The sequence below is a fragment of the Tiliqua scincoides genome, chromosome 3 (genome assembly GCF_035046505.1).
Source record: "Tiliqua scincoides isolate rTilSci1 chromosome 3, rTilSci1.hap2, whole genome shotgun sequence".
NCBI lineage: Eukaryota > Metazoa > Chordata > Lepidosauria > Squamata > Scincidae > Tiliqua > Tiliqua scincoides.
This window is the reverse complement of record NC_089823.1, coordinates 162,905,133-162,930,040: the sequence shown is the minus strand read 5'-3', so window position 1 is coordinate 162,930,040 and position 24,908 is coordinate 162,905,133. Positions and strand designations below refer to the sequence as shown.

Here is a 24,908-nt window from a genome sequence, read left to right as displayed (position 1 = left end):
GTGGTTTATTTAACAGAGGCATTCATAAAAGAAAGTCCTCCTGAAAATACAGAACTACAGGTTTACTGTTAAGAAGGCAAAAAGGTAAATGTCTAATGAAATCAAACATTTGAACTGGCAACTGGTTAACCTATTTTGGTTAACTGGCACACACCTATTTTGGTTAACACTTATTTTGAAAATACATGCATAAATAATGGTTAAAGGTGTGTATGTGTGTTACTGCTTCCTGCTCCACTTTTCAGTTCTGACACTAAACAAGCACAGCTTCATTTTTTCTAATTGGTCTCTCCACGTGTGTTCTGACCCATCTGATAGGATCATTGCACCCAGATTTCCATGGTCTCTACAATATGCCAGGAACTTATATGGGCAAAATATACGTCTGCTATAGGGATCTAAAACCTAATGGAGCTGAATCCCAAGTACAAGGAGAAATGAACTGGTATAGCATAATGGCTAACAAACATTAGATCCTTCCCAGTTTGTATCTCAGCTTTGCCATGAATTCACTAGGTAGTCTCAGGAAAGCCACTCCCTTTGGCCTCAGTTCCCCCACTGCAACATGGGGATAATAATACTTGTGTTACAGGGTTATTGTACTAACAGGGTTTTTATACTGACAATATACGTGAAATGCTTTATACAATCAGAAAGCACTATAAAAATATTAAGTACCATTATTATTGTTAGAATGACAGCAGTTAAAATTTTTAAAATTTGGAAGACATCAATGGCTCATTCATTCCACTTAATACTCTAAATAAAGTCGGTATCTAACCGTGTCTATTTGGAAGTAAGCCCCATTGATTTTAATATGATTTCCTTGCCATGCATGTGTTTGGGATCATAAAATTTACAACCAGCCTCAAAGATGCCTGTTCATCATTTCTCAAGCGTTCCATCACAGGGAGACCATAATAAACATTCAAATCAGCCATTTGGAAAATGAGAGTGATGTTTATACCAGGGTACTTTAGCTTGTAACTATTTCCAATGTGAATCAGGGTATCTGAAGCCCAAGAGCCACTGAGTTTTCCAGTGGAAGTAAATCTGAACGATTTCACACCTATGTGTTTCATAGATTGGGATGCTAAATAGCACTTACCTCAACAACTAATAAATCATCACTGGGAATTGTCTCCAGCTTCTTAGGAAGGGGCTTGCTATCAAGCAGGGTAGATAATTCAACCAAGATTCTTCCTCTGTAAGCTACTCCTTCCCCCTGTAACACAAATGGGATACTTTTTCTATACCTACCTGTTAAGTAAGCACACTTTTTCAGACTGTGAATACCATCTGCATCCTTGAACTTGCATATTTGGTTGTGAATATAAAAAAAACAAAACTCTTCTAACTAAAATTATAAACATTTCTTTACTTATCCACTTCTGCTTCTGCATGGTCTCCAATGGGTCTTCTTGAACCTGTGCCAGTAATTTAGCTAGCTCAAGTTCAAATAGAGGGAAGGAGGTGTGAAATGGAGGACAGAATATTGGTGGAGTCATTGCCACCAATACTTGCCCTCTGCAAAACCCAGCAGTGCCAGTTTTGCCCATGTTGTCAGGGAGGCAGCCAGTGATTGAGCTGGTCCTGATCTAAGTAGTTCCACTGGGCAGGCTGAGGCTGTGCATGGGGCAAGGGAACAAATGTTCCCTTACTTTGAGGAGACCTTCAACTGCCTCCCTGCCCATGCAGGATACAGCAGTGGCCATTTCAGTGCAGCTGTATTGCTGCACAGGCAGTCCTGTTAGGACTGGGCTGCCCATCACACAAATCTTAGTTTAATAATCAATCTTAGTTTAATTGCATAAATTTGCAATTGAGAAAAACAATTGTTCTGAAGAAAGGGGATTTCTTTGTTTTTAGATGAGACATGTATGTGTTTTAACAAACATGTCTTAGAACAGACATCCACTCTTCTCTCCCAAACAGGAATGAATGGCTCTCCTAAAATAGCACCTAGTGTCTTCATAGGTACAGTAAAAATTGTGTTATACAGCATGCACAGGGAACAGGGGGCACCAGTTACCCATACATATTGGTTAACAAAGCTATCATCACCTCCTGGGCGTTGCCCCACCCATGGGGCACCTCCCACCTACATGGGAAGAGGTCCATCATAGGAGTGATATGCTGGCCTCCTGCACCGGCTGATGCAAATCCTAGTAATGCCACTGGGCTAACATAGCTTCCACTGTACAGGTGGAGCCTGTTTATCCACTGGTTTTATATCTGCGGATCTGGATTTGGCCCCAATTGAACCCTCTGAAGGCAACTGGAGTTGTGAAACTTGCCCGGGCCTCCCAGTGTCTTATAAGGCATTAACAAGTCACTTCCATTTTCCGTCTGGAAACTGGAAGTCATGTTTTATTGGCCTTTTAGGCCATTCTGAAGTCTGCTGAGCCTAAGGCAGATGCCCTCAGCCTCTGCGGGCTTTAGAAAGCCTCTAGGGGTGACCAGAGCACAGCTCCAGTAGCCTTCGGAGGCTTTAAGGGTGTTGAAACCACTGATTTCAGTATCCATGGTGTACAGTATCCATGGGGGACACACACCAAGAACAGATCCCTCGCGGATATTGAGGCCCCACCTATACTTGTATTACAATGTTAAAAAACTTTAAAATGTGCTCTTTAGTTAATCAGGGCAATTTTTTAGTGAATCAAAAGCTTTTTGATTAATTCATTGAATAGATATTTTCTAATTGTTGTAGCCCTAGTATAAACCAATCAACTGTTCTGGACAATAAAACTACAATTTTCTTTACAAAGACTAGTGTTCCATATAATATTAAAATACCTCTGTTGAAATACAATGGCAAAAAATAGATATGATGATTAAGATATATTTTTAAATTCATACACAGACTAACCTTTCCAGCATTCAGTTCATCATATGGGTCTGGGAAACCAGTATATTCTCTTGGACTTCCATAAAGGTTTAAGTAACAAGGTCCAAATGTTGGTAAGAAGCCCACTTCTGTCTCCCCGGTATTTACTGACAGGGAAACATCATGATTAGAACATACTGTACTGAAGATATCAGGGGTGAGCATTAAAGTTAGTTGTAGCAAATGAGAAATGTTAAATGTTAGTAGTTAGTAGGTAAGAACGTAATGTTAAAAATGCTATACAAATGACTATTCCCAGAGCCATGGTCTGAGAGTGCATGATACAAATGGTTGGCAACCTTCAGTCTCGAAAGACTATGGTATAAGCCTACAGCACCCGGTATTCCCAGGCCGTCTCCCATCCAAGTACTAACCAGGCCTGACCTTGCTTAGCTTCCGAGATCAGTCAAGATCAGGCATGTGCAAAGCACTACAACCACCTTGTTAAACCTAAGCAGGTCTAGGTCTGTTCAGTGCCTGGATGGTGACTGCCTGGGAACCCCCTGTACAATGCCTTGAGGTCAACGATGGAAGAAAGCAGGATAGAAATGTAGTATATATTCATCTTTTCACTTTGCCCTTGAGCCAAATTGGTCTGCTCACTGACAAAACACAAAACACAAGCAGTCGAGGTGAGCAGAATCAGTGGCAAAACTGATCAGAGGTGTCCTTAAAGGAGCAGCCTTCACATCAGGTTGCCTGTGATCCCAGGCATGAGGTTTAAATTTGAGCCCATAGAATAAACTCACTCCACTATATTCCTGCCAACACAGCTGCATTTATGTGAAAGAAAAAGATTTAAAACTTATGCCCTATATTAATCTCTTTGTCCAAAGAAAGGACATGCATGCATAAACGAGAACTTCATGTGCACCTGGAATTCTGTGCTCTGTTATCAGTCAGGTAGCCTTCACTGCTGAAGACTCAAGCCACTTCTACATGTGGCGATGTAATGGTGCCAGCACAGCTTCCACTGCATCCTAGGGGATTTTCAGCTGCTGGAGGTCTCCACGGGTTAAGGGAACATTTGTCCCCTTTACCCGGGGTAAGCCGCATCAACCACTGTGGGAAAAACTTGGATCTGCGCCAGTGATATTGCTGGTGCAAGTCCACGTTGTTCCATGAAGGTGGATCAGGCCCAGGAAGGGGGTTTGAATTTGGCATGCACTGCCACTGCCAAACCCGCCCCCTCCTGGGCCCAATCCACTTCATCTCCCTACCCATCTCCTCTCTGTCCCACCCCACCCCACCCTCCTGTTCTACCCACTGCACTGGGCTTACCTGCTCTAGTGGGCCTCCCGATGTCTGACAGTGTGTGAAGGAGGGCTCCGGCCTTCCCACCAGCACACCAGCTCATAGCACTACCACAAAGCGCTTTATGGCCGCTATGTGGCAGCCTACACCAGCAGAACACGCGTTCAACTAACGTGGCCTTTAAATACATAGGATTGGATCATAAAAAGCAGTTTGTCTCTTAAGAATTTCTGTGGTAAAAAGAGTCATCCAAACTCAGGCATCCTTACAATTTTCTCATGTACATACATTTGACCATTCCCTTTCTTTGGATAAACATTAACACAGGTCCATTTTTTGTAAGTAATTGAAACAGCAGTAGAAATACTGACATTCACAAATATGCACACATTTTATCTATTTTATTGTTAAACACATTATAGGTAAAAAATTAGTATTCAGTAGCAGATGGCCTTGTCAGCTGTGTTAAACCTTTGACTATGTTAGCTGTTAGCAGAGGTCTATTAGAAGCAGTTGTCGATCTTGAAACAAATGCATTCCCTCCTAAAATCAAATGACTGAGTGAAATTGACAAATCTTCATATATTTCAAGAAAGGTCAGAAGGGCAAGCCACTCAAATTTCTGTGACTTCCACTTCTTTGTAAGGTGAAACATTATCCAACCCTATTCCCAAATGTAATGGGCTGAAGATTAGGGAAAGAGAAAGTTGTTCAGAAAAACAGATTTACACAAAATTTATTTATTTCTCTCACACACATGACATAGCTGTCAGGTTAAGTTCAATCACACAGTTTCATAGGAAATGTAACTGTGAAATCAGCAGTTACATTTTAAATTCAGTTGAGCAAAGTTTGAAATTATTTTGGCTACACCATTTCTGCTTTTCACATTAAGCCATACTTGGTGATTTGCACTACATATTTTTATATATTGGGTGAGAAACTGAAGCAGTTATAAGGACAAATGGGATACAGTTTCTCTATATTGCAATAATTTATGTTAAATCTAATTTTAACGTGTTCATTTGAAAAATCAGGCACAGAACCTAATGTAAAGGTTCATCTATCCAAAACTAGATGGTGCCAATGTTCATAAATAAGACCAATTCATGTGCCCCCATTAAACACAGAGTGCCATTAAGAACTCAAATCACCAAGCACCATTTCTATAGAAGCCCCACTCATTTGGCTGGTGCAGTTTGTGTCCCAAGTATTTAAAGTTGTTCCAAATTCAAGAAGTGTATCTGGGTATTGCACATGTATGCATTTACAGGGACAGGTTTAGATTGAGGCAATGCAGGTTGACTGCCTGAGGCTTTGGGTTGGGGACATAAGGCACTTGCCCAAAATTGAAAAGCTTCTATAAAATTAAAAGAAAAAAAGTTTTCATTCACTTGTATGTGGCATGAATAAATGCAGTTTTATAAATGCATGCATGCAAATTTATTGTCTTAAATGATCAAGATATACCATGCAAACCATACTTATCACAATAGATATTAAGCAATTGCATGTATAACTTTGAAATGCAGCCATGCAAAATGTCAGACTATTGTCTGTAATTACATTCCAATCAGTTCAAAATTATTGTCATATTTTTCAAAGTATATTATAAATGTCATCAAAAATATACGTATATTTTTGAATGGAAATGTTAGTTTCAGCACAGGACAGAGAATCACATTACAATGCAAGATATGATTATGAACCTTCATATGATGAAGCCCCAGCTACCGACGATGAAAGCTCTATATTACAAAAAAGACAACAGATTATTTGACAAGTTACAGAGCACATAGATCACACATAGAAAACATTCTGCTGCAATTGAAAATCAAAGTAAATCTTGAATGAGTCTGGAGTTTGTAGGAAATGTAGAGCCCGATCCTGGGCTCGGCACAGCAGCTTCCCACTGGTGCACACTGTGGCAAACATGCCATAAGGTTTACCACCGGGCTACCGCCCGTGCTAGCCCAGCGCCCAGCAGACACCAGGCCGCCACTTGGCGGTCTCATGGACCGCCGAGCCGTGGCACAGTAAGCGGGGGCAGGGAGGGAGGTGGGGAGGAGGCATTCCAGGGAGGCGGGCAAAGGGCGGGGAGAGGGAGGAGAAAAGGCGTGATGCAGAGGTGGAGGCGGGGGCAGGGAGAGGGTGAGCCGGAGGCATTCCGGGGGGGAGGGAGCTGGGAGGCAGAGAGATGTGTCTTGTCTGTTTGTGTGGGGCTCGGCGCCCTACACGGATGCCTTTATCCATTGCAGGGTTACTTCCCTTACCTGGGAGAAGGGGATGAAAGTCCGCTTCTCCCAAGGCACCACCCGTGGCAGCCCAAGGCATGCAAGATGTGGCGGCGGCCATTTTCGGCGCCGCCAAAGCAGTGCGCCCTGAGCAACTCAGGATTGGGTTGCCCATGATCTCTTTGGCACATTCTTTCAGCTCTGCTACTATTCTTATATACTAATAAATTGCTACTATATAGAATAGATTCTTATATCTTACATAATGATAACACAACATGGTATAGTACCCATGGCAGGAAACTGGCCACACTGACAGCGTGGAAAACACAAGTCACTTGTTCCTGAATTTGTCAGTATGGAGAGTGAAAAACTAGTCTAGGCCGAAACCCTATCACATATTGACACTGGAAATCATATAGCATTAATTGATACACAATTAATGAACAAACATATCAGAAGAAATTAAGGCTTTACATAACCCTTCCAGTCATTTTAAACTTGGGTTCCAAGTTTAAAATAATGGAAGAAACCAAGAAATATAGTGATTGGCTGCAGGCAGGATAAATTGAATAAAAGCTTTGCTATTACATAGTGAATTGGGCAAGTCCACCAAGATGTTCTCCTGAGCTAGCCATATTGAAATGAATGATACTTGCACAGGAGGGAACTCTCTAAATAACCTGTTCATTTGACCCATGACACCAAAGAATATCTCTTTCTAGGAAAGCAATGAAACATGCAAGAAGAAATTTAGGTTTGACAATTTCTTGAATCTACAGAGGATTCTGTTAGAAAAGAATGAAATCAACAAAACAATGAAATAACTTAGAGGTTATTTCTGAAATAACCATGTCATCTAAAACATGAAGACCATTTTAAGCAGAAATAAAACAGGCATAATTAAAACATATAAATACAGGAGTTTTAAAAAGCACAACTGATTTTCCAAAATCAGCATTTTCCATTTTCCAAATCCACTTCCTTATCTAATTTTTTCCTAACTTTACACGACAAGTGGAATCTTTGGTGTATATCTGGTGTACATACATTGCTTTAACCTGAGGAACTGTGATGCACTATTGGAGTACCTCAGGCTGTCCCATCATCGCTCCTTGATAGTGGTAGCTCCAACTGTGCTGTGGTCACTGAGGGTAGGACATTTGACTCACTGCATTAGAGGAGAAAAGGAAGGCAAGAACGAGGGGATGGAGGCTGGCTGACTTTCCTCCACAATTTTTCCCTGCAGAGTTCTTTGAGGTGAAAAGAGGTTCAGAGCATGTTGGTTACTCAGCACTGCTAAGGAACAACACTGTATTGTCTAACACTAAATGTTGGTGTGCAGTTCCTGGGTTAGGTTTACTCATCGAAACCTAACTGAAGGAGCTGCATGAGACATCCTTGGGAATTGGACAACAGCAAGGAGATAGAGAGCATTTAACTATAATGACAGCTGAAGCGTTAAATTGCCACATCTTAGATTTGATTTTCAGTGGGAAAAACAACACGGAGGTAAAGATTTATAACACTTTCTACCTCTAGGTTGAAGTCCCATTCCAAATTGTGGCTGCAGCTCCTACCCAGGAGAAAATCTAAGCCTGTAACTACACAATGAAGCCTTTAGGGTCACATGTAGTTTGACTGTAACTGACCCACGCACTGTAGATGAATGTGGTCACACAAAGCAATCACAGCAGCAGTGTCTACACTATATCAGGACAGTGTCAGCAGGTTGGGTGCTGTCTGATTTTGGATGAAGAAGTGCTGTCTTTCTCACTACTCCTTCTCTGCTTTTGAACTTGCTGGGGCTTCTCTGGAAAAAACATGACCTAAAGAGAAATTAGTTTACCTTCAACGTCACCACCAGAAGCAGCAATTTTGGAGAGACTTAAATAGGTTGTGCCCACGATATCATTTTTTGTAAGACGATCCCTGTAAGAAAAGTAAGGATATAGTTAAATGCATCAGTGCTATTTCTAAATATACGCAAGGTAATCATCTGAAATATTTTTCGCTAGGTGGATGTAGTCTGTAACCATGCACTGAATTCATGATATTATACACAGTATATCATACTTTGATGATACTGGTGCCCATTGCTAGGTAGTGCCATGGTTACCCCATCAAAGGATTGCTGAGAGCAGTATACTGCTTAAAACTTTTTTGCACATTCTAACATTTGTGGAAATTTCTTATTCCCCAGATTATTCTTGTTCAAAGTAAGCCTAATGGGTGCATTGAACCCCAAATCAATTCTAATAATCCCTACAACGATTCAATAGTTGAACCACTAACCAATAAGAACTCAAAGGAATTTTACATACCCAGACATCTCTGCATGGTATGCAATTCACTTAAAGGTTGAATGTGCAACACAAACAATAAAGGTACATTGGCACTCAGGACCGCCCTGTCAAAGAGTTTGATTGATGAAGGGGACATTGGCCTCAGTTCACATCCACTGCTCTTTCTCTTGTGCTCTCTGAATACAAAAAGGAAGACTAAGACCGAGGAAAGAGGGTGGAAAAGAAGAGTGGCAGGCTAAAGCATCTCCAGGACTCTAGCTCACCACTCATCTCTCCTCTGAATCTCCTTTTCCATTTTGTTTCCCCTTTTCTTTCCAAATCTAGGGAATGGGAGAAGCAGTGGCAGAGGTGGTGGCTGGTCTCCCACCAGGTAACAGAGCTCTTGGTACAGAGCTATTGGGTCCAGCCCTGTGGGCACTCTTCACATTAGAATTGTTGCTTTGTATAGGCAGCCCAATCCTGAGCTTCCTGGTACCCGCTGGAGCAGCAGCACCAAAGTGGCTACTACTGTATCCAGCGGACACCAGGAAGCAGCTGGAGGTCTCCTCAGGGGAAGGGGACGAAAGTCCTGCAATGGGGCTTCTCAAGTCTGCACTGGCTAACACTGTGTTGGGTGTTTTGGCCCGACATGTAGTACAGGATACAGCAAAGCACAGCTCTGCCAATCCTGCCCCCATCTCACCCTGGTTCCTTACCCCACCCCACCCTCCACCCGCTCCCAAGGGCAGCACTGCCACCTGGTGGCCTCACTTACCCCCAGCAGCAGAACATCCTCTTCTTGCTGGCATTCAGCCCAGCACCTGACTGGTGCTGGTCTAGCACCAGTATTCCTTACTTGACAGGTGCAGTGAAGTTGCTTTACAGCACGTTTACAGCATCCAGCACTGGTACTAGGACTCAGCACCAGCACAGGGCAACTTTAGGATTGAGCCCTGTATCCCTCACAAGGGAAAACTCACCAGTCATAGACCATCAGTCTTATCTTCTCACACATTGAAGGGAACTAGAAAAAAACAAACCCAAAATATTAGAACAACAAATGCCTTAAAACAGAAAAGAAATCATAGACTCTCATGATAAAAAAGGCAACAAACCTTGATCTGAAGATTAATAAGCTGATTCCATTCTGGATTAGCATTTTTTTCAATTATATTTGTGCAAACCTGTAAGAAATCCCCATAAAACAAAGCATTACAGAAGTTCAATTTTAAAAAAAATCAGTCCTACAAGTAAGCCTAAGTGCAGTCCTATGCATGTTTCTTCAAGATAAATATTGCAGACATTACATGTTCACCATAACAGCTTGCACTATGAACTCCTGAAAGCATGTTAATCCTAATAATATTAGTACAAAACTGGATTCTTTTAAAATACATACATGAGATGCTTATCACCAAACCATAAGAATATAATACAAGCCATAGATTCCCATTACTAAAATAAAACATGTCTGTTCATTCAAAAGGAAAATCAGAAACTTCAAACCAGGACAGTTAATTAGTGTTCTGTTATTAGCACAGAATACCTTTTTCCCAGCAAAACAAACTTCCACAAATGGATCCACAAGATTTTTCTTGTCAGCCTCTGCTCCAAATATTTCCTTTACAGTCTGCGCAAAAGCATCATCCACTGAACATGAAGCAAAAAGAATAATGACAATTATTTTTGAGAAAAAAATATAATTCTGCACCAAAATCAACTGTAAAATTATTAAATATGCTGAGACAGCATTTCACAACATGTAATGCAAAGCTGATTAGAATGGAATACACCAGATACTGAAATAAACACATTATGAATCAGTTCTAGACTAAATCTGACCTCTTTGGGAGTGATGTCAGATTCCGCTATTACCAGCCCAAAGTATGCATGCTGGCAGCATGAAGACTTGTCCTAAAGTTTTAACCCATTATTATCCACTTTCTTTACTAAATGGCCCTTTGGCAAAACTAAATGCTAATCAGTGATTTAGGACTTCATGAGTCGATAAACTTTTGTCAGGGCTGAACCACTTCAGACTGCAGATGGGAGCTCACATGACTGAATGTATGAAATATGATTGAATGTATGAAATGCTGTATGAAATAATTATTACACACAGAAAATTACCATGTCATGGAGAATGGTTGTAGAAGGGATTTCTGGAAGAACATCCAATTATGTGAGCCCCTGCCTACAGTTTGAAAGGCAACAATCTAGAAACAGGTTACCACCTGAATAACAACTAAAGGCCCAATTCTATCCAATTTTCCAGTGCCAGTGCTGCTGTGCCAATGGGATATGCACTGCTTCCTGTGTTGGGGGGGGGGGCAGTCACAGAGGCCTCCTCCAAATATGGGAACATAACATTTGTTCCCTTACTTCAGGGCTGCATTGGTGCTGGAAAGTTGGATAGGATTGGGCCCTAAACTGGCTTAAACAATCTATAAACTTCTCTTTCAAATAATCTAGTACAGTGGTTCCCAAACTTTTAAGCACCAGACCCACTTTTTAAAGCACACTCTATCAGGACTCACCTAGGTTTACCAGACATTTTTATAAAAAGGAGATCTAGAAAGAAATGTTTTGTTGATTCATTTACAAGTAATAATAACCAGAAAAAAGACCCTCAAAATTTATTTCCCTATATTTACACATGCTTGCAAACTGCAGAAGATCAGCTCCTTGCAGGGCAGTTAGCAGGTATCTGATTTCTGAATATCTTCAGGGCTTGAGGCAATTAGTTATCTGATTTTTCCATCACCCTTACACAACCCACCAAAAATCAGGTCGACACTCACCAGTGCGTCCTGACTCACAGTTTGGGAACTACTGATCTAGCAGCTAATATCTGTTATAATGCTGCAATTTGTTTTAAAGGTGAAGTTATGCAAATGTCCAGTTTTAGTAGCATGCTATTCATAAATAAAAATGTATATACTCTGAGGAATATCTTCAGCTCTGTAGATCTTAAGAATGAAAGTGACCCATCGGAGCACTATTCCAGCTGGTAGTAAAAGATTAGCTTCTACGTCATCATTGTCATTTTCCCGGTCTCTATTTTCTACCTGTTGGAGATACACTTGTGTACATTAACATTCTACATGCAGGAACAATATCAAACAATTCTTGTAAAATAGTGACGACCGGCAAAAATTGTAGTTTTGTTTTTCTTGATTTGAGTTACATGAATACAGGACCATAGCCTATTCCATGTCTCCCCCCCCCCATTTACTCCTGCAACTTTAATTCTAAGTAATACACAGTGCTCCTGCCCAGCTATTGTCTAAGGCCGAGCTATGGCTTTTCAAAGATGTAGAATGCTGTACTGGAATCACACTCACACATATGCACGCGCACACACACGAGACTTAGGCCAGACCTACATGTCATCAACCAGCTCACATTTTCAAAAATCCAGACTCTCCATCTCTCCTGCAAAGTGGTGCTTGAAGGGGACAATTTAGAGGGGAGCAATGGCATGCTAGAGAGAGGAAATAGGAAGGCTCCTCCTTCCCCTGCCTAGTGCTTTCTCACTTTAACTTCTTCATTCTCCAGTTGTTTCAATCACAAAGGTGGGCCTGGAACTCTAGTTGCAAGAAAGGCAGCTGGGAAGGGAAATGCAGAAGGGGAACCAGCAGGCAAGAGAAGGACTCAGCGCGCTTCCCACCACATTTTTCTTGAAAATTGCTTCCTCAGAAAATAATCCAGACCTGTTGCCTTCAAGAAGGCATGAACTTTGTATGGCCATCTAGATCATTTAAGGAAAGATGCCAGGATAGTAACAGTTCAATCCACCGTAACTTCCTGCACCGTAACTTCCTGCACTATGCAGCACCAACATAGGGGAGTTTTGGCCTCCAGAGATGTTCTTGGGGTAAGGGAACATTTGTTCCTGGGCATAGCCCTTGGTGGTGGAGGCTTTCCCCGGGATAAGTGAGCAAATGTTCGTTTACCCCTAGGAGACTTTTTCCAATTGCCTCTCTCCCCTGGATACAGTACATGCTCTGTTGTCATGGCTGCATTGGTGGGGAGAATTTGGGTAGGACTGGGATGCCCACTGGAATGTTTGCAGTTGCCAGTTTATGGTATTGTAAATCAACTTTAACGTAAGAATATAACAAAAAAGCAAAAAATTTTCAGAAGGCTTTTGCAGTGATATACATTGTGGCTTTATGGAGTTTCACATTTACCACATGATCACAGGGTGAGTCATGCACTTTACACTGGATAAAGTGGGACACATTCTGAGGTAAAAAAAATCAGGATATTCTCTCAAAAGGATGCACATGCTTCTTCGCCACTTAAAGAAACATCTGGGAATTGCAGTATAAAGCAGTACTGTTTGCACCAGAAGAAGCAAAGTCCAAAAGATGAGAAACAGAGAAAAGTTAAGGGAAGATGTACCTTTGAAAGGCAGCGATGTAGGAGACCATGGAAGAGAGGTACTGTGGCGATAGGATGGAAAGTAGCGGAGCAAGCAGAACTGGGGAAAAGAAACATATAGTAAGCAGGTGTCCTCTTTCCAGATCCTTCTGCTATGACAATGACATCAGGATTAACTTCCCAGTAGGAAGCCTATTAGTAGGAGAAAAATACTGAACTTCCCATTCAAAACTTACTGGTGGCTCATCTCCTGTTCCAAGAACAAACATGCTGACTTTCAAATACCCTTTGGCACCTGAATTTGCATCTTCAGGATCATTCAGAAGCAGCCATTTTCTCATGACTGTGTGGCCTGAAAAGAAAAGTAAAATTTAAAGAGACAAAAATCCAATTCTAGTTAATAAGTGTTGTTTTGCCTTATTTTTTTTTTTAATGAAGCTACATATAAAGCTGGAAACATAATTTCTAATACTTTTGCATGAGTTTTATTCATAGCAACCTCTTCATGCCAGAGAGTTCCAAAAATAAGGTCCTAGAAAAATCTGTAAACTACAAGCTTGAGTCCTGGCCCTGTAACTTAGCACACTAACAATAAGTGCTCAGATAGCGCTCAAATACCATGGAATCAGTATTTATTTATTTATGTAAGAGACTTAAACCCCACCTTTCCATCCTGCTTAAAGGGCCTTAAAGCAGCCCTCAAGGCGACAGTATGATGTCAGGATGCCCTGACCTGTGGTCTTGTACCATTTTCACAAGCTGATGTCATGCTGTGAATCACCATGTCATCTGCCACAAGATGTAGAAGCAAACAAAAAGTGCATCCTGCACTCACGAAATACTGGGTGTTGACTAGCTCAGATAGGGTTCCATGACAAGTCAGCCTTGCCCAGGGAATGCCTCCAAGTACACTGTAACACAGTGGGGCTAGTAAGTGTGGGTGAAAGCCCTCCAGTGTTTTACCAGCAGCATTCCACCCCAGGCCTCAAGGTCTTCTGCTTCCATTGGGAGAAGTAGTGCAATAGCTATGCAGAGGACAAGCCAGTGGCCAGGGAAAGGAGCAACATCATGATGCTGCTCATAAGATGCAGGAGAAATTCAACTACTATGGCGTGGTCTCACGAGCACAGCTGGTGCACAGCTCGGTTGGGAAAGAAAAACTTTTTATGAAGCCTTGTGGCAGGGTGTAGGATTGCTGTATGCAGAACAGAACAAGTTATGTTGGGGGTAAGTGTGGGAGCGGAACTGGGATGGGCATTGAGGCAACTTACCTACATAATAAATAAAAGGTGTGCATTGTAATCCACTACTCAACAAACTATCTCTCTCTCTCTCTCTCTCTCTCTCTCTCTCTCTCTCTCACTCACTCACTCACTCACTCACTCACAGGAGACTTTTGGTGTTAAGCAGTCCTGTTGCTGCCCCTTTTTGTGCCCACCCACTTGCTTGCCTACCCTCTCCCTCTGGGTCCAAGATCTTGTAAGGGGAAGCAGAGACAAAGATGGGAATTCTGGGGAAGAGGAGGAGGAGAATGTAGGTCAGAAATAGGTGGGCTTCCTGGGTACTCTGGTGCCCACAAAAGCTTTAAACCAAGTCTGACTGAGCAGAGCAGAACAAGTCTACTCCAAAGTCTGTTCCCACAGTACACTGGCAACTTCCACTTGTTGTATCATCTCACCAAATTGGAATGGCTGTTATTGCCAAAAGTAAACTGCAGGCTGGAACACCTTTGTGAATTTACTGCGTTCCTAATGGCCATCATGTCAAGACACATCCCCATATCTGTGGGTGGAAAATATGAGTGCTCGTGCTTTGGAACACATTACTTACCAGGTTCATCATAGACATAACCAACATCAATCTGAAATGAGAGTTTAGAATATTGTATTTCCAGAGATAGAAAATTACAAGCAAGGAAATATGATATGCATTTGGCTTTATGGGCTTCCTGTTTTCAGTGCTGAGCTGAGCATTTACATACCCAGTTACCTTGCCAAAAAAAATGGTGGATTGTGGCTTCACAAAGTTAGCCAAATGACAAAATAGACGTGTGAATTCAACTTGTGGCAAGACAGCTTGTCTTCTATCGAATCCAGGATTTTAAAAAGTTCTGATAGAGAGTTCTAACCAATAAATCATGTCTATCAGGGATGACTATCAGGAATGATTGATGACTGTCAGGGTAATTTGCTCAGAATTGGCAACTCTGGCAACTCAGCCAAATCTGATTCAATTTTCCAGCAATGATGTAGCTGTGCCAATGGGGCATGTGCTGCATCCTGCAATGAAGAGGCATTCACGGAGGCCTCCTCAGGGTAACAAAACATTTGTCTGTTAACCTTAGGGCTGCATTGCAGCTGCATCAGCCTTGGGACATTGGATAGGATTGTGCCCTCAGTTTCTGGATCCAGGTGAAAATAATGGTTTGTTTGAGATGGGGCAGCCCCATCCCATATTTTGGAGTGGTATCTTTCCACCAAACAATGCTTTGGAGGGGCAAAGTCTGTCTGTCATTACTGTCCATGCTGAGAGGACACCAAAGAACACCAGAACGAACATATGTGAACAGAAGATCAAGAAAACTTACCTTAAATTCGCCCATGAGACTGTCAGCACGTAAAGAATAAGAGTCATATAGCTAAGGAAAGAAAGAAAGAGAGCAATGTATAAGCTTTACAATCAAACACAAGGCTGCTGAGTGAACACTGGAAAGCCCAATCCTGAACTGCCAGGCATGCGGAGCTGCAGTGGCACTGAAAATGGCTGCATCCTACACACTTTGCAGGCACTGCCAGCGGCTCCTCTGGAGAAGGGGACTTTCATCCCCTTCCCTCAGGTAGAAGCCAAGTAGAATTTTGAGCCTCTGTGTCAAGCTGGCCACCCAAAATGGAGGCTCAGGATCTGGTGGAACAAAGCTCCCTGATCCCGCCTCCCTGTTCCCCTGCCCCCTCCCCCTGGCATACCTCCTCCCGACCTCTCTCCACCCTTCCTTCACCTTCCCCCGCCCTGGAACGCCTCCTCCCCGCCTCCCCCACGCCCCCACCCACCTCACCACTGCTCAGTGGTTCGCGTGACTACAAAGCAGCAGAGCTCCGATGCTTGCCAAGTGCTTGCCCAGTGCCAGCCAGCTAGGATACCACTGGCAGAGCACCGGTGCTAGGGCGCGCAAACATGCCTTACGGCACGTTTGTGATAGTGCACACCAGCAGTGAGCCGGCATGCCGAGCTCAGGATTGGGCTCTAAGTCATTCTTACCCGAATGCTTATTGTTTCATCGAAGAGCTCTGATGGGGTCATGTGGACATTGTAGAAAAACATCTGTTAAGAAAGGGGGAGAAATGACTTAGACATTGTCTGAAAAAGGAAAAGGGGTCATCGTAGAGAAAGCTAATTTCATTTCATCAAAGTCCTGTCAAAACAAACAAACAAAAATTTAAGCATGCAAGTTCTTAAATCCCAATGACTCAAAGCAAGTCTTGTTTATTTAGCTTGTTTGTATCCTACTTTTTGTCTAGGAGCTCAGAGTGGCACACATGAAATGATTCATTTGATTTAATTTCATATAGCCATCGTTCTACTCCACGTTTCTACTTAAATAGCCAATGAGATGGCTTGCAACAATGGTAAAATTTCATTAAAAACAAAATATTGTATCAGCCATTAAGGGCCCAATCCTATCCAACTTTTCAGCACTGGTGCAGCCGCAATGCAGGCCCACAGTAAAGGAACAAATATTCCCATACCTTGAGGAGGGCTGTGTGACTGCCTCCCCACCACAGGTTGCAGTGCAAGTCCCATTGGCACAGCTGCACTGGCACTGGAAAATTGGATAGGATTTGGCCCTAAGGTGACAATCTTACATGCAACAACTGGGAAGCAAGCCCCACAAAGCTTGAGGGGACTTCCTTTTTTAGTAAACAATGTAGAGGATTACACTGCATGGAGAGGAACTGATTCTACTCCCCACAAGCCTGGTGGACTAGAAAAGCTTCAACTTCCTCCCTTAAGATTGACAAAGAACTAAGTCTGCCAATTTTATAACGAAGAACATTCCAAAAGTACGTAAGAAGCCAAAAGTAAGAGGGAAGACCCCAGCTTTAAGAAGATTATAATGAAGACATTCAGAGTTAGGCACATCTTACATATCACAGCAAAGGCCATAACATCTTCAGGTGCAGGGTAGCTCATATAGGAGAAAGCATGTTGCAAGGTACTCTGATCAAAATAATAATAATAATACTGTACTTCTTTCAATAACAATGTAAAGCATTAACTTAAACATTTGTGTTGATATTACTGCCTGGCTTATGACATTAAAGTTGTACCATGGAAATATGAACCTCCATCAGAACGTCAGCCCACCTAGCTCAGTCATGTCTATACAAACTCCTCAGGGTTTTTAGTAGGGGTCATTCCCAGGAAATGCCAAGTATTGAACTTAGAAACTTTCACATGCTAAGCATGTGGTCTACTACTGAGTTGCAGCCCTTCCCCAGCACAACCTGGCTTGCTAGTGCTGAAAGTCCTAGGATTGTGAATAAGAAGTCTACTTTCAATTATTCACAGTCCAATCCTATTTTGGGGCCACCTATGGACATCCTATTTTGGTGGTGTATGTTAGAGGAAGGAAAAGGGGCAGGGATATTTACAAAACAGGAGATAAGATTGGGCATGTGCCATTTCCACCAGATCCACTCCCTCCAGCCTCCTCAATCCCAGTTCTTCCCCCCTCTCCTCCCAGAAATGCCCTGTTTCTCCTACCACCTGCCCCCAGCACCAACTCACCAGTGCTGGTGGATGGTGTTCTCTCCACCAGTCTGCACTCACAGCAGCCAGCCATTGAGTAGGCGGCTTTGTTGCGCTCGCCAGCAGAACACCAGTTTCACCAGCGCCATCACACTTACACCAGCAGAACGTGTGTTCCACCAGCAGTTCCAGCAAATAGGATTTGGTCATGAGACAGTTGTTCATAAGCACTTGATTCATTATTCTCTTCTGAATCCTCCATCCCAAGCCTAACCATTTCAGCTGGAAGCAAATTCAACTGATTTCACTGGCTTTTCTTCCAACTGAGTTTTCTCAAGAATGCAGGTCAGTATTTTGTCCATCTTTCAGAAAATATGACACCAAGAATTATGCCTTGCATTGGTGTGTCAATACTTAATGTTTTTCAGGGTAAAAAGACAGCTTTGTACCAGAAGGTTGGCAAAATGCACATTACACTTACTTCATCAAAATAGGGATTGTTCCCTCTTTTGATTCTTGTCCTGTGTGTCTGGCCACAAACATGTACTTTTACAACTGGCTTCACATTATTCCCACACAGCTGACGACCTTCAATAACTCTAACACGAATCTGACAGACAGAAATATAGAAATATTAGATCAGGGGTCTCCAAACTGAGGGCCATATCTGGCCCACCACAGGATTTTATCCAGACCTCAGCAACTTGTCTTTTTTGTCAGAGCATTTGATAATGTTTGACATTTTTACTCATTATATACCATTTCTCAGTTTAAGCATGGCATTATTTCTTTGTAATTGTCACATTTCTCTTTTGTTCTGAATCATATCATGCTGATTACAAAAAAGATCCAAATAAAACATCCATTCATTTAAAATGCAATCATTCATTTATAAAACTGATTTTTTTCCGCCTGCAGAAATGTACAACATATACAATATGGATAGAAACTTAAAAAAAAATCCAATGAAAAAGCAAAGAATGCTAGACATTGAGGCACAAAACCTCTTTGAACTTGCTTCTAGAATTTGCTCCCCTCTTAATTTCTCTATCCCGCTAAAGTTTGGGCAAATGGCTCCTTATCTGAGTATTCTGATCAACCCCTCTGGACGTTGTGCAATCTCTTTGGCAAGATTCAATGTGTTTCCATCCAAGGTCACAGAAGGCAGATATAGGCAAATACCATATAAAGAATGCCTCTGCCCTTGTAATTTGGGAAATGTTGAATCAATCATACACATTCTTTTTTATTGTCCCCGGCACACTAGATCCCGCCACACTTACATGACTCCACTTCTTGGCAAAATGAATGGGCTTTCGGATGAGGCAAAACTGAAGTGTCTCCTAAATGACTGCTCACCAGATGTGCTAGAGGGAACTTCTAAATTTTGACTTTTGGTGATTTCCAAGCCTTCTTAATGTAATTTGTCAAAAATGTTGATATTTTATGTTGAACTGTAAATGTTTTATTAGTAATTTAGTATCTTAACTCCGTTTTTGATAAACGGGATTAGGACTAATTATGTTTGCTTTTATGATTTCTCTATCTATGCCTAATAAAGGTTTATTCATTCATTCATTCATACAATATGGCTATGATGTGGTCCTTGTACTGAAAAGTTTGGAGTCCCCTGTATTAGATCAATGATGTTTTGCACTGGATGTTGGATTAGTTTTTTTATTTTATAGCCATAATGGGGAATCCTACTGTGGCACCTGTGGAGCATTCGGAGCATAGAAGAGAGCAACAGCAGCTGCGGACCTTGTGGTCCTCAAAGGTCTAACTACAATACAACTACAAAACAACTACAATAAACTAAGGCTGTCAGGCCTGAGCCAGAAAGACTTGGAGTCACTGAGGCCATCAAGACCAAAGAGCAAGTCCCTTGTTGTAGATCCCATCGTGACAGTTAACCATGAGAGGTTGGTTTGGAAAAGCCTCCTCTATCACTCAGAACCCAATCCTAAGATTGTGCTGGTCCGACGCAAGGATGTGCAGAGGCTGCATCCAGCCTCCACAACAACAGTCCATGCCAGTCAAGCTTGGCCAGCACAGGGGTCTGGAGGGCGCATGGGGAGGAGCAGGGAGGAGGTGTTCCAGGATGGGGGGAGGGCAGGAGGTGGGCAGGCCCATGGGCAGGCAGCAGGAGAGTGGGCGGGTAAGGCCAGGACCCGGCACTTCTGGCGCACCTTTTTAGGTGGTACAGATCCGGGTAGGCCCATTGGGGCTGTGGCGGCTCTCCCTGTGGTAAGTGGAAGCAATTCCCTTTGCCCCAAGCTGAGCCCCTTTCAGTGCAAGTTAGGATTGCTCTGCCTGAAGCCTTGGGGTTTGCTAATTATCTGTGCCATTTGTGACCTATTTAGTGGGAAAGGATGCAAGGCCATATATAACTAACCAATAGCAGAATCCATACCACACAATAGCAGACAACAAGGGCTTCATCCTGGGGTAAATTTAGAAATCAGATTCAAAAAAAGTCCACTGATGACCAGCTAGTCCTTTTATACTGGAAGTTGGGCGCGTGGGCTGGATGCAGCTGCTCTGTGAATTGTGACCTGGGTGGGGTGTGGCTATCTTATATGGACGCCAACATTGGAGCCTGCCTGTGATTGACCAGGTTTTAGAGGGTTTTTACAGCTGGTCCCTCTTCCTCTTGTTCTGACTACACAGGATAAAGGTGGCATTGTCAGGAAATCCTATGTATGTTTCTCAGAAGTAAGTTCCACTGTGTTCAAAAGGATTTATTTCCAGATAAGTGTGCATGAAATTGCAGTTTTAGATTATTCTGAACATTGGTATAACATTAAACCTGTTACAGAGTGGCATGGATATAACAAAAAAATTCTGAAGAAACTCTACAACCTGAAAGTCTTGAGGTTTGTTGGAAAGCACTCTCCGATTTTTCTTTCCTTTTGTAATGCGCCGAGCAAGCTGAGCTTCACGTGTGCCACTTGGGCCACTTTGGGGAAGACCACCAGTTTCATCGTTAGGTGTATCTTCTTCATCTTCATTTTCTTCTCCCTCTAGCAGAGACATATAACAGTATAGTACGTTTAGTGCCCAGCTTCGGCTGCAGGACCCACTGGGCTTGTTTCTGTCTCAGTCAGATCTGGCTTTGGGACCCATATTCTAGTCATCTCTTATTTGAATTGTTGCAACACACTTTAGATGGGCACTCTTAAAGACTCATTCAAAAGCTTAAACTGGTACAGAAGGTAGCCACTAAAGTTTTAACAGGGGCAAGATACTATGTTCATGTCTGCCTCTGTGGTCCAGGCATACTAGCTGCCACTTTACTTCTGAACACAACTCAATGTGCTGATTCTGACCTTTAAATCTTAAATAGATTAGGACCAAGTTACCTAATGGACCACCTTCCTCTGCATGCATCTATCCATGCTCTGAGACCTTGGGGGGGGGCCTTTGGGCATAAGAGAATTTGGCACAACTTCCAGTGCAATCCTATTACTCAGAAGCAAGTTCTGCTCAGCTCAGTGGGATTAATTCTAAGTGTGAACAGTAGTTGTTCTCACACTGTCAGTTGTGACCCAGTGGGTTCAGATGGAATGTTTGGTTGGAAACTGACCAGCTGGTAGCTGACAAGGAAAATGCATTGAGCCCTATGGAAAATGAAACTGAGCTGCCCCTTCATGTTTGCTCGCAGGTGGCTGACCTTGCTTCCACTCATATTGAAGGAAAGGCAAAGGGTAATGCAAGACCACCAAAATGGTCCTGATCTAATGAAGGTGAAGCTCAACACACACAACAGAAGGGGTGCCCCCCATAGTAAAAAGGATAAAAAGAGAGGCTTGAGTGACTGGTAAACTTTTTAAATAGTCTGTTAAAGCTAGGTGAGTTCCAGTAGGGTGTCATTTTAAAAAGTGGGTCCTGGTACTAAGAATTTTGGGAACCACAAGTATATAGGATTATACCTTTATATTCAGACATGGGACAAATGATATGAAATATCTTTTGTTTAGGCTGAGCACCTACTGTGCAGCATATTCTATTCCAGGTAAACAAAAAAGCCCAGCTGCTTCACTTTTTACAATACAATGTAAAGTTTAAAGGTGATGTTCCTTGACAAAAACTGGAAGAACAAGTTTTTGTAGCTTGGGGAAAGGTTACACCCTGGCCTCCAAGTATATTTCTTGCTAACAAGGTCCTTCTTTCTCACCTGGAAGTTAAGTCCTTATAATTGCTAACTATATGACAGGCTTTCCGTAAACTAACAAATTGGTTTTCATGACATGAAAAAACTAACATTTGGGAGAGGCAGTTTAAATCATAACAGAGCTATAACTACTAGAACGGACAGCTTCAGGCATGAGCTTGATTCATAGAGGCATGAGGTAAAACCTGAAACCTTAACAAAGTGAAGCATAATCCATAGCTCATGGACATAAGATTCAGTTGTTCAGACAGGACATAATGTTTGGGATTTACAGTTATTAACTTCAAAACTTAATTTGATTTAATTTGACTATGGGCGAGTTTCTGAAATTCTTCTTGCCACAGCAGCGGTGTTGCCAGGGGCCTCAGTGCCCAATGTGGTGTTGCTGTGACATCATGAAGCATCATCACTTCTAATTTCTCCTGGAGAAAGAAGAGGCCTATTTCTCTTTGTGTTTAGTGAATATGAAGCATATGAAGATGAGGAGGCTGCCAAAAATCGTCCCAGCCACTGTATGAGTGTGCGTGCACTCTAACCACTGGAGTGTGTATACACTCACACTTCAGGGCACTCTCTTCTGATTCAGCATCCAGGGGAGACCACCCCCACCCCCCACTTGATAGGTCACTGACCCACAGAAACATCTCATTAAAGTCCAGAATTGAACTACAATTATGGTAGAGTGAAGAAAAATATATTGTATATTTGAACTCCTCTTAATGCCCATAAAGGGTAAAATGTGCAGATAAAAACTGGGCTTGTAAGTGTAAGATATCTTTCTCTATCCACTCACTAGTGTACAAGAAAAACCATGAAAAAGCCCAATGTTATGAGCCACCTTCACAGTTTATCTCCAAACTGCCCCACAAAGTATTTTCTTCTCAAATGAGCGAGATGTGAATTCAACTTAGGGGAAAAACAGAGGGGAGCATGTATGTGAGGATGTAAACTTTGAGAGAATGAGGATGCAGCTGCCTTTGCCTGCAAGTCTCTTTTACCACTAGTATTGGAATTCCATCCTACTTCTTTATGCAGGACTGGACTGGGCTCAGGTTTAAACAAAGTCTCTTGACAGCTATCATGTCTAGTATGATCCTGAAGCAGTTTAATAGGCTGCTGTCTTGTTTGCTTCCCATTCACTTTAGTGAACAATTCTTATCATTCTTTGTCTTACCTTAAAAACAAAAAGATTTTGAAAGAAACATTTGAAAAACATTTGAAATGTTTGAAAAATGCTAACTTACCTTCAGTGCCTTGTGTGTTGGTTCCTCCAGAGTTGCTTGGATTTGGAGGTCCAGCTGGTGGCTCATACCCTACCACCAAATCAATTGTTGCCTATATCAACAGCAAAGACAAATCACAAATACTGGCCAGGATCTAAACAACCATTGAAAGCTAATGGAAGTTTTTTTTTTCCTTTTAATATAAAAACAGTGTATTATCGGGTTCAAAACTACAGCAGTGATAAAGTACTAAAGCTCCCCCCCCCCACTACTGCCATGGTTCTTATGTTTCACAGTCTGCTTTTTGCTATCTATTAAAAAATCTCACCACCACCACCACCCCCCAAAATCCGGCTATGTAGCACAAAAGCACACATCTAATTTGACCTCTGATTTGCTTCAGGGTTGTCAGCACCAGCTTCTCGGACTTTTTGATGGTTAAGGGAATCACCCACATCATAGCTCAGAAGCACTTTCAAAGCTTCCTGGAGTTACAGGACCTGTTCACCAACTTGCACAGGAGCCTGCTGTTCAAGAAAAATAATTCTAAATCTCACTAGACTTCATAATTCTTTCTTCATGAGCTCTGGGTGGTACACGGCCTCCAGTTGGTGCTGGCCCAGCACAGTCAGGCACTGGGCTGGCTCCAGTGCTGGGCCAGTTATAAGTGTCACAGACTTGCTTTACAGCATGTTTGCAATGCTTGGGCCCTCTGGCCATTTTCCGCCACTTGGCCATAATTCTACTAAAATACAGTTGTAATTCTACTCATATTCAAATCATTGCTAATGTGCATATAAAACCTATAATATATAATGTATATAGACACTATATGTAATTTAATATACAGAGTTCCTCCAACAAGAGAAAAGAACCTATTTGAGGCACAAACTTATGCATGCCTACTCAGAAGTAAGCCTCTGCAAGTTCAATGGGCCTTATTTCTGGGTAACTATACAGGATTGCAGGATTAATGGAATGTATATGAAAAATGTAAACAAAGAGAAAGAACACATTGGACTAGATGCAAAGAGCTGGGCATGATTCCAAACTTGCATAAGAAGCATTTCAGGTTATTCCTTCCAATGGCAACCCTCTATAACCCCTCCCCCCCAATCCTCTGGAGATCAGGGGCTGCCAGAAGAAGTACTTCAACGGGTGTGAGAGGTTGCTTCCAGAAAATTCTCTCTCTCTCTCTCTCTCTCACACACACACACACACACACACATACTTTGTGTACAGAAGTGTACAGGCCTCTTAGGATCTGAGCCAGTTACATTACTAAAGAGTAATGGCAATTTTAGACTGGTTGAATCAAAAGAAAAAAATCAGCACAAACTGTTAGCTTAGCGAACAGTTAAACGGGCATGTACCGTACACCTAGTACATGATCTCTGAATTCTTTGCTATTGTTTTTTAACTGTGCTGTTTGTTCTTTATGTTTTTTTATAACAATTATTACACTTCATAATTCCTTCCTATTTTGTCATTTTACTGTTTTCTCTCTATGCAGTGAGCAGCACCTTGAGCACTCTGTCTTTTTTGGAGGGAAACACAGTCTTCTGAGCCCAGCAGAGGCAACACGTATCTGCCCACTGAGACCATGGGCAGACGTACGCTGCCTCTGCCAGGCTCAGAAGACCCACCAGAGAGTGGGGAGTGTGTTGACTTGTATCCACGGTTTCACTTAACTGCGGGGGTTTCCGGAATGGAACC

General features: G+C 42.2%; 1 protein-coding gene across 2 annotated transcripts in view; it reads right to left on the bottom strand.

Moving 5' to 3' along the window:
* Positions 1–24,908, bottom strand: part of MYOF (myoferlin) — a 106,648-nt gene that overhangs the window by 59,588 nt on the left and 22,152 nt on the right. The window contains exons 5-20 of one of the 2 annotated variants that reach the window (XM_066622085.1): positions 23,214–23,304; positions 21,167–21,169; positions 20,658–20,818; positions 18,277–18,405; positions 16,305–16,367; positions 15,637–15,687; positions 14,880–14,910; positions 13,286–13,401; positions 11,605–11,731; positions 10,210–10,313; positions 9,779–9,847; positions 9,644–9,687; positions 8,228–8,310; positions 5,854–5,892; positions 2,873–2,997; positions 1,109–1,225 (exon numbers count right to left, since the gene is read on the bottom strand). In XM_066622085.1, coding sequence (XP_066478182.1) covers positions 1,109–1,225; positions 2,873–2,997; positions 5,854–5,892; positions 8,228–8,310; positions 9,644–9,687; positions 9,779–9,847; positions 10,210–10,313; positions 11,605–11,731; positions 13,286–13,401; positions 14,880–14,910; positions 15,637–15,687; positions 16,305–16,367; positions 18,277–18,405; positions 20,658–20,818; positions 21,167–21,169; positions 23,214–23,304 — 1,353 coding nt within the window. The remainder of the gene's footprint in view (positions 1–1,108; positions 1,226–2,872; positions 2,998–5,853; positions 5,893–8,227; positions 8,311–9,643; positions 9,688–9,778; positions 9,848–10,209; positions 10,314–11,604; positions 11,732–13,285; positions 13,402–14,879; positions 14,911–15,636; positions 15,688–16,304; positions 16,368–18,276; positions 18,406–20,657; positions 20,819–21,166; positions 21,170–23,213; positions 23,305–24,908) is intronic. The other variant, XM_066622086.1, reaches the window with a different exon arrangement.